The 12,021-nt window shown below is 38.0% G+C and overlaps 1 protein-coding gene across 2 annotated transcripts; it reads left to right on the top strand.

Annotated features, from left to right (window-relative positions):
- The first annotated feature begins 3,508 nt into the window (after positions 1 to 3,508).
- On the top strand, positions 3,509 to 11,972 carry rbbp8l (retinoblastoma binding protein 8-like). 2 transcript variants are annotated; one of them, XM_056732303.1, is made up of 15 exons: positions 3,509 to 3,684; positions 5,595 to 5,702; positions 6,785 to 6,827; positions 6,940 to 7,035; positions 7,111 to 7,223; positions 7,377 to 7,452; positions 7,561 to 7,739; positions 8,425 to 8,477; positions 8,768 to 8,799; positions 8,880 to 9,594; positions 9,748 to 9,877; positions 9,966 to 10,000; positions 10,088 to 10,190; positions 10,276 to 10,363; positions 10,535 to 11,972. In XM_056732303.1, the coding sequence occupies exons 2-14, from the start codon at positions 5,636 to 5,638 to the stop codon at positions 10,359 to 10,361; spliced, it is 1,728 nt and encodes a 575-aa protein (XP_056588281.1). In that variant the 5' UTR covers positions 3,509 to 3,684; positions 5,595 to 5,635; the 3' UTR covers positions 10,362 to 10,363; positions 10,535 to 11,972. The 2 variants fall into 2 exon arrangements, with proteins under 2 accessions (XP_056588281.1, XP_056588282.1); XM_056732304.1 differs by having other exon boundaries at positions 5,590 to 5,702.
- The last annotated feature ends 49 nt before the right edge of the window (positions 11,973 to 12,021 follow it).

Raw genomic sequence — 12,021 nt, 5'->3', positions numbered from 1 at the left:
GAATGTGTTAGACTCTCAAACTAGAGACAGAGGTTAGGGTACCAATACATTGCAAGCTGCAACATTTATCACACATACACGCATTCATACAGCCACCCACGCTTAACACTTAAGAAAAGCTTTTGCCACTTAGACTGAAGGGCAAACAGAGACTGTCTGGAACAGTGAGGTCACCTGACCCGACTTGTGCCAAAGCTTGTGACAGATTAAAAGATTTTAAATCTATTGCAGGTCCAAACAAACTCTCTTATGAGTTAGAATATGGGCTTACATTTGAAATACACACATAATGAAATATATCTATTTATGCTGTGGTCATTCTCCATCATTAGACTTGAATCTCTGTGTTGAGATTACAATATTCTTTGGGGAATGCAAACCAAAGCTCCATGTTTCCAGACCCTAGTTCTGTATCTCTCTTTCTCATTTGATGTCGCTGTAACTGGAATCTTTGGGTGGGCTTGGACAGTATCAGGTCCTCCACTGACCAACTGCTCCATCATGATTTCTGGCACCACTACAGACGAATGATGAGCATTCTTTTTCTCCATAGCGGAACACAGAGCGATCTGGCGATCCTGTTCAACAGAAAGGACCCTGGTTTCCATCCCAGCAGCAACAGGGTTGAGGACACATTGAGCTCATCAAAAGTAGTTTTATTTGAAATAATTTATGGCTGCCTATGATGAATACATGTGTGTGGGCCTGGTTAACTAAACACAACGAAGATTTGACCGGAATGTGAGGAAGGAAGCCTGATTCTTGACAGGTGAACTACTATGGAATTCAACTCTATAGTGCCCTCTATTGACGGAGTTTAAAACTGCAGAGCACCTTACCTAAAGTGAGCTTTGTTTTGTGCATGTGTGTTTTGCTTTTTGACATTCTTAGATCAGATGGTAAGAAAAAAACATTTTAAGTATCAAAGCTTCCATGTTCCTATAGTCGTGCAGTGAATGAACTACACATTTTGAATGATTTACAAACTCTATTTTATAACCAAAATAACATTCTATTTTCGGGAAAAGCACTGGTGAACCCACATGTCCTTCATGTGAGTTACAGTTTTATGGGGCCAGGCTTGTTACTACAGTGTTAGACATCTTTTAAATTATATAAACATTTATGCAGCAGTATTTTGTAAAGGGGGATTCTCTGTGTCTTGTAAATCTGTTTTATACTTTGAAGTCTTATCTCTTTCCTGACATTGATCGTGATACTTAGTGATCCAATGGAATCCCAGTCCTCTAAAAGGGTGCGTGCGTGCGTGCCAGTGTTCCCGCACAATTACACTCTTATTATTACTGTAATAATAAACTGTCTAGCCATGCAATATATTTCGCGCATCAGTCACTGTAAATTAATTTATATACATTTATAATTTGACCTCGACTTTCTAAATGTTTTTAATTAATAGAATATTTACAGAAAAAAACACTAAACTGAAACAAAGAAAGATTGCGGCAACAACATGAACAAACATTATGCCAAACTTAACAGACCTTTGCGAAGAATCTGTAACTGTTGAGTAGTTTTAATTTAATTGTATATACATTTTTTAATCAATATTAACATGTGAAATATAAAATAAAATATATTATAACCAAACACAGACCGGAAAGTAACTTCGGGTCTGCGTCCGAAAAAACTGTCTAGGCCTAGTTCAACGAATTATGCCAGGGTTAAATATTTATGTAAGCAAACTATTGTAAAATAACTCTTTTCCCCTTTTGTTTGTGCTCTTTACTCATGTCACATTTTACACATAATTATCAAAAAAAAATGTTTAGTTTTTTTTTACAATCCTGTAAATTTGAGGAAATGATAAGAGATGTAGGCTACTGGAATTACTTTTTACATGTTTGCAACTTCCATTTTTCCAACGACTACAATATACAATATGTTTAATAGATGTGAGTTAATAACAAATTGTGCAACACACTGTACCGCGACAGAAACAACCTATCCAAGTTCAACTTTTATTCCATTAATGCAGGTAAACATCTGGACTGTGCAATCTCGTTTTAAGATGAATGAAAGATAATTACACATTTAGTACATTCCTACTTAAACAAAGGAAAAAAACAAACAAGTCAAGACAGCTTCATTGCAATTCACACCCTATGATTTATGCTACAACTGCTAGTGGATCGCTTAAATTATTAAATAAATAATTATGTTATTTATTATTTTAACTTAAGTCTATTAATAATTTTAAACCTTTTTTCACAATTCGTAGTCTTGTTGTGGTTCCCTCTAGTGGTTTTATTTGTTTTATTACATACGTAGTCTTCATTATTCAATGTCATGTAACAAGTGGTAAAGCAGGCGATTACTGCCCCCAGTGGGTCAGAAGTGACCCTCATCACTAAACTTTCAAATTAAATACAGGATTTTTTGCGTAGCTTCATGAACCCAGAGAAACGAGTTTGCACAGATCTGTCATTATTTATGCTCTAAAAAGTGTTGTTTACTCTTTTAGACATCAGGCCCTTATATGGTCCAATATGGCTTTATCTATAACATAAAGACATGTTTGCACAATTGTTATTATCATTAGTTTATAATAATCTTCAAAATGATATGTGTTTATTTCATTTCAATTTGACACAATTTGATTTATTTTGTGCTTTTTACTTTTTTAATTGTTGCAGTGCAGCTTTACATGCATTGGGAGCCTTAGTTTATATTCAATAGCCAGTAAATGACGAATACTGTAAAATACAGAACAGTCTGAACCTCTTCTGTCTATCCACAGTGGGGTGGAGACACACCGCTGTTTAATCTGGTCTATCTAGTTCTGCAGAATCAGGAACTTAATCGACTGACACATTTAATCATGATCTATTACATGTTTTATATGGCTCTGACAAAAGCTTTTGCCGGAGCTCTGCCCTGTCTGAACATAAACATGGCCTTCCTATCATATATGAGTCATAGTGGATACACGATGATGAGGTTTTTGTGACCTTTTACTTGATGGAAGGTAGCAATTGGTTGATGGAAATAACTATTTTATGTCCAGAAAAGAAAATCTTAAAAGCACATATAAGGCTGTGTATATAAAGATGGTTTCAAATCTAATAAAAATGACATACCTAAAACTGTAATGACAGACACTTTGAAAAGCACGCTAAAATATAACATCCTAAAAGAGTTCAATGAACAAAATCATGCTGATGTAATCATGAAAGAAAACAACATATCTAAAAGGCACCTCACAGTGTTATTCACACGGCTGTGAATTTCCATGTCAATCCAAAAAAATGATCAATTTGTTTCCTTTAGATTAAACGAGAAAATCAAAGCCAAATAAAGCGGCTTTGTGTGTCTAAAGGTTCTCTATTTCCTACTGAATTTTTTTTACTTGTGGCTGGGCAGGTTCAGTGGGATTTCAGCAGGACCGGTTTATCCAGGGGAGAACTGGTGTTTGTGAGTTACAGCGAGAAACCGCTCAAACCTGTTCTCCTTGTAGGGAGGAGAAGGAGGGGGCGCTGGGCCAGGAGGAGGAGGAGAGGAGCACAGGGCGTACAAACACTCTTTCGTTCCCTATCTTTTCCCATCCGATGTGCCTCTTTGAGGAACTCAGAAGGAAATCTTTTTGACATAGAGAAAGAGTGAGTGGCAGGTGGTGTGATTGACATCTCTCGGCCGGGGGTGTCCGCTGTCCAGGAGTTGGCACGGGTAAGTGAGGCAATAGTTTGGACCGTGAGAGTTAATTGACGTTCGTGTCAGCAGAACTGTTGATCTGGTGTGGCTGTCCCATCATTCTTACATGGGATTGTATGGTGGGATGTATTGAACTTTCGGTCATCATGGTTTAATGCTTGATCTTCTGTTCATGTGCAGATGAGACACCATAGATCTTTATTCGAGCTATTTCAGGTCAAGGGTGTGGTGGCATATTTGTTTCTGTATATTATTTTATGCTCTGATCTACCTTTACAGTCTATGGTTTTTTATATGTCACAACAGCAGCAATCTGTGCCGTTTTAAATGTGCATTGTTTCCCTATTGTGTTGTTTCTTGATTATGGAAATATGGAGAATGATAATTTCATAATTTCCAATGTTTTAATGCCGACTATTTTTCAGCCACTTTAGGTGCATCCTGAAATAATGCATGTTTGCTTGCAACTTCCTCTTCTATCTCCCTCTCTTTCTCCCTTGTTGGCTTTTTGTCCATCTCCAATTTTACTTGATTTCCATGCCCGTGGTAAGACCCTGTAGACATCGATCGCGATTTTAATACATAATACAGCTCTCATAAAGCATTCAAAACAAGGATCAACTGCCTCAAAACAGAAACCTAACAAAATCATTGAAAGGAATTGCGCAACAGCAAATGCATACTTTCTCATGTATTTTACTTATTCCCAAAGCCCGCCTGAAGACTATGTCTGTCTGTCCAGCAGTTTGCAAATATTGTGTTTTACTAACTGAAGTCAAGCAGGTCTGCAGCATGAGACCTCAATGAACCTATGAGAACACAACGTTTGAACTCTGACCCCATGTCAAGGTCAAAGATCAGAGCCACATGCTCGTATCCTAAATCTATGAAGTGCGTTAATGAACAATGTTTATGAATGAAACGTTTGATTGTTAAGTGCATATGCAAAGTCAGCACAACCGTACGGGATTACATCAAGTGTGCGTGTGATGTGTGAAAGTGTATTTTGCTGTTCTGGCAGACAGGTTCCCTCTTGCTCTCGTCGCTGCAACGTTAGCTAACATATCCCGACATGCACAGAGAGTTCGGCAGCAGGCAAAAATCACACAGATCACAATGCAAAAAAAGATTGCATGGGGGGGAAGATAGACCGCACCCTCAGCAGCACGCTATATCTCTTCTTGCAAACGGCCTTGATCTTCAAATATCTGATCTGTTAATTATAATGAAGTGTAACGAACAGATATTCCTTCATTACCACTTTAAGACACGTAAACATTCTTCCTGGAAATTGTGTTAATTGTATTGGCAGGTAAAAGTTAAAATTTAAACAGTTGTACATGGAAGCGTTGTTCAACATTTTAATCAGAACGTTGGTTTGCCAAAAACGACTAAGTCTTCATTATGTCTTATAAGCAGCGGCAAATATACAGTTCCAGGACTATACGCTCACGTATAAGGAAAAAGTTAGACTCTAAAACACAGGTCACTTAACTTGTTTCATTATATTCAGAAATTGACCCGTGTGAGATTTTCTATCCTGACATTACTTCCTGACATTGAGATCATATTGCAATGGTCAGGAATGAACTTCCTGATCCTGTTTTAAGTGCTTGCACACAAACCCATGTTGTCTCTCCTTATTTTATACTCTCTGTCTTTCACGCGCGCACACAATCACGTGCAATACACAAATAAAGTTATGCCTGCGGTGCTAACCTCGCAGAACCAGTAAGGCAAGGCATGGTTTTGATAGCTTTGTTGTATATGAGCGCAGAAATTCAGGCTCATATTGTAGCAGGTTAAACATGGGCAACAGCAGAATGAAAGCTGCTGTAGGCCTACCATAACATTGGTTGAACATGTATCGTATATGTCTTTTCATTTTTCCTTCCATTCTCTCTCTCCCGCTGTGCTAAGGTTAGGAAGAAGACGAATCAAGTGGCAGGTATAGAAGAATAGCAGCATGGCTGTGGAAAGCTTCTCTGAGCTTTTGCAGAAACTGCGGGACGTCCATGAACACGAGTTAGAAGGTAAGAAGCCTGCCAGAAGTCATTGAGGTTTCTTTTGAGCACTTACACAAGAGTTGTAATGTTATGTGCATCTACACTACAGTTGAAATCTGTGAGAGGGAATGTCTTGTTACTATCCGCAAGGTATTTTTAAATGGGGTTAACTCCGCCCACAAGATTTGTGTGGTAACGGGTATCCGGAAGTTTATGAGCTTAGCACAGCAGTTCTTATTATTTAGAAATGTAAGACTTTATGTCTTCACTGTAAAAAATGGTTGGTTCAACTTAAAAAATAAGTTACCTGGTCGCCTTAAAATTAAGAGAAGGAATAGTTCACCTTCAAAATGAAAATGCTGTCATTATTTACACGCTCTCTTGTCATTTCAAACTTGTATGACTTTCTTCAGCAGAACACGACAGACGATATTTTGAAAAATGTTGGTAACAGATAACCGTTGGTCCCCATTGACTTGAATTGGTTTTGTGTCCATAAAAATCAAGTCAATGGGGACCAACTGTTTTTGGTTACCAACATTTTTCAAAATGACTTCTTTTGTGTCTTGCAGAACAAAGAAAATCACACAGATTAAAAATGAAAACAGGGTGTGTGAACCTGGGAAATGTTTTCTTTTGAAGTGGAGCTATTTCTTTAATTCAACTTGATTCAATATTAGTTAACTTAATGAGATCGTATCAAATTCAACGAGTTAACTAATATTTAAGTTGAATTATGTTGAATTATCTCAACATTTTAAGGCAACCAGGTAACTTATTTTTATGTCGAACCCATAAATCATTTTGTACAGTATTGCATAACACATTGCCATAAGGAGGATTTACGTCATGCTATGCAACCAAAATTCAACTATCGAATCCCTTTAGAGCTCCTTTTTGACATCTGTTGTTATGTGTCTCTGAAAATGTGGGTATTGTCTTCAAAAGCTGAAGGACGGGTCAATATTTTTTGTGTGAGAAGGCATGATGTTCTTGATAGAGCTCAAGTTTTTTTAACGTTCCATCAGTGTTACTGAACCATTTTGCTTGCTACTGAACCTTAAATAAAAAAGCTCTCTCTCTCTCTCTCTCTCTCTCACTCCATCAAGGATGTCAGGAAAGATTGGTAGAAATCACAAATAAAAAGAATATGTAAGTTTTGAAGATCAGATTTTGCTGCATACAATAATAATAATAACAGCAAATGATTTTTAAGCTTAGTTGCGTTGTTTGCAAACCTGTTATTAATCTTATCTGTGTGTAGTGATACAAAGCGCATGGAGGAACTTTACAACAGGAACCAGCATCTTAGAGAACAGCAACGGATGCTGACTGAGAACATCAAACAGCTGGAAAACAGGTGTGTGTGTGCGTCCCTGTGTATCTTAAATCTCATCTACCGTAGACCAAACTTGATGTGTCTTTGGATTGTCAGGTTGCGAGCCGGGTTGTGTGACAGGTGTACAGTCACTCAGGACGTGGCTAAAAAAAGATTGCAGGAGTATGAAAACTGTCAACTGCAGAGTTTACAGCATATCTCTATCCTGGGTGAGCTATAAATAGAGTGTAAAAAACATATTGATACCATTAATATATCTATATTTGAAATGTTCCAGTCAGTCACCTTGTGCAAGATTACTCTCACGTCACTTAACAGTTATATAACTATTAATGACATTTCCTGTTAACTCACTGCTGCAGCGAGTGAGATGAATTCTCTAAAGAAAGAAAATGACAGACTGAAAGAAGAGGTCAAGAGCATGAGGGATCGCACAAAGTAAGTTTTTATTAAGTAAATATGTACCGTCCTTTGATTTTCCCCAAAGTGAAAAAGTGAAAAAGTGTTTTCACCTTGGCAGAGAATGAATATTTCTTGTGTTAACAGTCGGCAGAATGGTCTTTCAGAGGACATGATCGCTCCAGAAGTCAAGATGTCACCTGACACAGCAGTGGCTGCAGTTAGTCAACTGACCTCAGGGTTAAAGTCTAGCCAGCCACCACCAGGGGACACCACTTTACCTGCAGCCACTGTCAAGCGTGAAAACAGTCCAACTGACAGTCTGGGTAAATTAAAAAAACTGAAAATACCAGGAATGTTAATAATTTTTATATAAAAAGTGCCAGTTAACAAGTTGGACTTTGAATAATATTTGAACAATGTTGTGGAATAATATTAGTAGTAACAGAAGTGTGTAACTCTGAATATAACTATAAGCTTCAAATGATTTAATTTGTAAAAATATGCAAACGTTTTGCTATTTTTCTTTGTGAGTTTGGAAAATACATTCATAGTTTTTATTATTTATTTATTTTTATTTATTAATTTTACATTAATGTTTCAAAAAGGCAACATACTTTTTTTCTCAGTTTTAAGTAAGTTTTTTACACACAGTTTTTTCTTTCTTTTTTGTGTCAAGTTTTTGCACACAGTTGTTTTCAGCAAAATATACTTAAAAAACTGTGTGCAAAAACTTGCACAAATAACACTTACTAGTTTGATTTAAACCAATAATTTCACTATGATTTACATTTTTGACATGGCCTGATTCAAAATATCAGAGTTATATTTTCACAGAATGTTCTTTACATTATGTGGGATGACTTTATGTTGAAAACAATTAATCACTCAAAAATAACCCCAAAAAATAAATGTGTTTTCACCGACTGGGTCACATATAGTTAAATATTTAATTAATCTTATTTAATTTTACTGATGAAACCATTTTTTATCATGTTTTTATCTTGACAGATAAATCGTCTGAACTTAAAGTTATGCAAAGCTGGGCCAAGGCATTTTCATTCGTAAGCAATACTTACATTCTTTTTAAAATAATAGTTGCTGTAAAAAATAGTTTCTTGCAAAGTCCATCCATCCATCCATTTTCTACCGCTTATCCGAACTACCTCGGGTCACAGGGAGCCTGCGCCTATCTCAGGAGTCATCGGGCATCAAGGCAGGATACACCCTGGATGGAGTGCCAACCCATCGCAGGGCACACACACTCACTCATTCACTCATGCACTCACACCCTACGGACAATTTTTCCTCTTGCAAAGTCATGGTTGTAAATATTTTGTGTTTTCTCTATCAGGAGCCCAACAAGCCGTATGGATCGGAAAGAAGGTGAGACAGCCTGATAAATATAAATCGAAATAGAACCACTTGACACTTACAACTTACATTTTCTTGTCATATTCTCATAGAGCTGCCAATGTGGAGTCGTTGGAGCAGAGACATTCCCCTTTATCTCTTTCACTTACATCTGCTCTTGGTCTCCTAAAGAACAATTGTGTTTTTTCATCTACTGCCCCCGAGGAACGGAGCACCCGGCAACAAATCCATACCCCTGTCCCTTTCCGGCCGCTTCCAATGCAGACCGGTCACCTCCCCTGGTCACTCTCAGATTCCACGGATTGGGTAACAGTAACATCAGCCGCCTCTGGTGTTTCTAGCGGTATGGCAATGCACCCAAGCCAGACCCAAATTGCAGGCTCGCCTATCCTGCGTGTCCCCAAACTGATCCCTCCTATCAACGGCCTCCTGTCTCGCTCTCATGCCCCGAGCCCCAGCGGCCTGCGGTCTTGGGTAGATCGGCCTCCGCGCAAAAGCCTCACAGAGCATTTTGACAGTAGAGAAAAGAGAGTTGCAGGAGGAGAAGCTGTTCCAGCATCCCCCCAGTGGAGGGCTCCGATGGAGCAGCCGGGAAGGATATTCGGCGAGAACCTCAGAAAGGAGCAGGAGGAAGCACCGCTGGACTTGTCTGAGTCAGGACGCTCCAAAAGCAAAGAGCAAGAGAAAACACAGAGCGAAACATCTTCTTCATCTTCATCCTACTCACCACCAGCTCCACTTTCATCATCATCTCATTACCTGTCAAGTCCTCAAAGTGACCTACAAACAACAGACGGTAATACACAGGTAAATAGCATTTTATATTTATAAACCTACACCTTTCAAACAGGTTTCATTGCATCTAAGTATCAGTTATGTTGTGCGCTTGTGTTTTAAAAGAATGCTTTGGATAGGTTGTCTCATCTTGCTCAATAGCATAGTCTGTCCCATCTTACACAGGAAGAAGCAACAGAGGACAAATGTAAAGATCAGGAGGAGGTATACAAAGATGAAAATTCTCCAGCAGCTGAGACATCTATGAACTCAGACAACAGGAAAATCCCATCAATCCACATTTCCCTCCAACCAGGTGAAGTCTTGCCTTATTTACACTTTTGTCATTGGGCTATGCTGTACTATTTGTGGCAAATGCGCTAAAAGTCTATTTTGCCTTCCAGTTGTGCTTATGGAGTCGCATAAATCTGGAGGACAGGTAAAAGATCCTGTACGGTCTAAATAACTAATCCCAGATGTTGGGAGATCAGTTGTAACTTGTTTCGTTGTGTTATCCAAATGCTAGATTGGTAAAATCACTGATCCTGGGAGCAAACCGGTAGAGCAGGAGGAGAAGGAGAACAACGACCATGAAACAAGCAGGAAAAGACCAGGGCAGGATACTAATGGTGAGAGAGCCTTATTTATTCAACACTATACCTTGTAAACTGCTCTGAAATTAACGTGTTTAAGTCTTTTGTTGCACTGGCATAGCTCTTTCCCAGCGGCCACTAAAGGAGAAGAAATTACGATTGAGGCGAGGAACCTCAGGAAACCATGCAGAACTGGAGCAAACATGAAGGTCTGAGTATTTATATATATAATAAATGTGTGTGTGTGTTTGTGTGCGTACATGCGTGCGTGTGTGTGTGTGTGTGTGTGTGTGTGTGTGTGTGTGTGTGTGCTTCTATATGTTGTTTGTGTGTGTGCTTCTATATAATATACTTACGTGTAATATTTTTATTTTTTGCAGGCAGTATACCAAGGTCAAGTTACTAGTTTTCCAGCCAGCCATTTTGTCCAATGGCTGTCAAGTTCAACCTCCAAAATCTCTGAAAAACATCTCTTCAGTCTTTCCAAAACACCAACAGTACACTATTAAAAATGAAGGTGCTTCAGTTCATGATGCTATAGAACGACCTTTTTGGTCTGAATGGTTCCATAAAGAACCTTTAACATCTGAAGAACCTTTCTGTTTCACAAAAGGGTCTTTGTTGCAAAAAAAAGATTATAAAAGTAAAAAAAAGAGAAGCTTCTTTAAAGAACCTTTGACTGTTCTTTGGAACCAAAAATGGATGATATATATGGCGTTGCTGTGAACAACCTTTAAGCGCCTTATTTTCAAGAGTGTAGACACCACAACTTTGTCACTTAAAGCTCATTTATCACACAGAATTCATACTGCATGGGGTAAGATGTACCACTGAGAAGAAAAGAAAGATACATTCGGTATCTGCCATGTAGAACAAAAAGTGTTATTAAACTGCTTGAGCATCTGTCAATTACAAACAGCTGTGTATGACATAATGTAACATGCAAACTATGCTAAATTAAGAGAGCTGGCAGGCAGCTCACCTCGCTCAAGCCAAAATGAAATTAGATCTTGTGTTAGATCAAGTAGGCCTAACCAAACTTCCTTTTCTGTAAATAGTGATGTTTCAGAAAGCTCTTTCAGCTCTGAAGCAAATTTGTATTTGACTCTTCATTGGATATCTTTGGCTGGACCAAAACAGGAAGCCAGGAACTGCTATTTTCACTTTACTCCTCTTTACGAGGCTGTCAATGAATTATCAACAATATATTAAGTTTCGGTTTATACCATGAATAATTGGAATTGTACATACTTAGCTCAATTGTACCTGTTTGTATACTTCAGTTGTACTGTTTTGTTAATTGTTCTCTCTATTATTTTTATCATTTTAAAACTTGCTTTATTTCTTTTCATTCGTTCATCTGTGTAAAACTGGCATCTATTTTTGTCACCGTTTAAGCATGTCCTGCTGCTTGTAGATGTGAAAAAACCCTCTGCTTCCCCTTTTGCCTTTTTTTCAAGCTGGCGAGCATATATTTTGTAATAGCGAATTTTCCACTTGCAGCGGTATATGCTCTGAGAGTGCAAAAGGCGGAAGGATAAAACTGTGAAAAGATACCGTAGGCCTACTAATAGTACTTTCTGTTGTTACACCACTTGGGGTCACGCTGTTTTAAATGCATAAATTCACAGTGTTAACCTGAACGCGTAGATTCCTACAACTTTTTAATATGTAAAACTGACGTAATTTAGGTATTTTTTATAGTTTGCCAAGCTTCCCAACGCAATATTAAAACAAGATTAAAAAAACATGTTTTAAAATTTGAAAGCAAATATTTGTAATGTAATTACTATTGCAATAAACACACATATAAATGAACCATCATTCTTGACCGCTGTTTAAAAGTGACGCAGGTCACATCAAGACA

Source organism: Triplophysa dalaica, chromosome 20 (genome assembly GCF_015846415.1).
Source record: "Triplophysa dalaica isolate WHDGS20190420 chromosome 20, ASM1584641v1, whole genome shotgun sequence".
NCBI lineage: Eukaryota > Metazoa > Chordata > Actinopteri > Cypriniformes > Nemacheilidae > Triplophysa > Triplophysa dalaica.
This window is presented reverse-complemented; position numbering and strand designations above follow the sequence as displayed.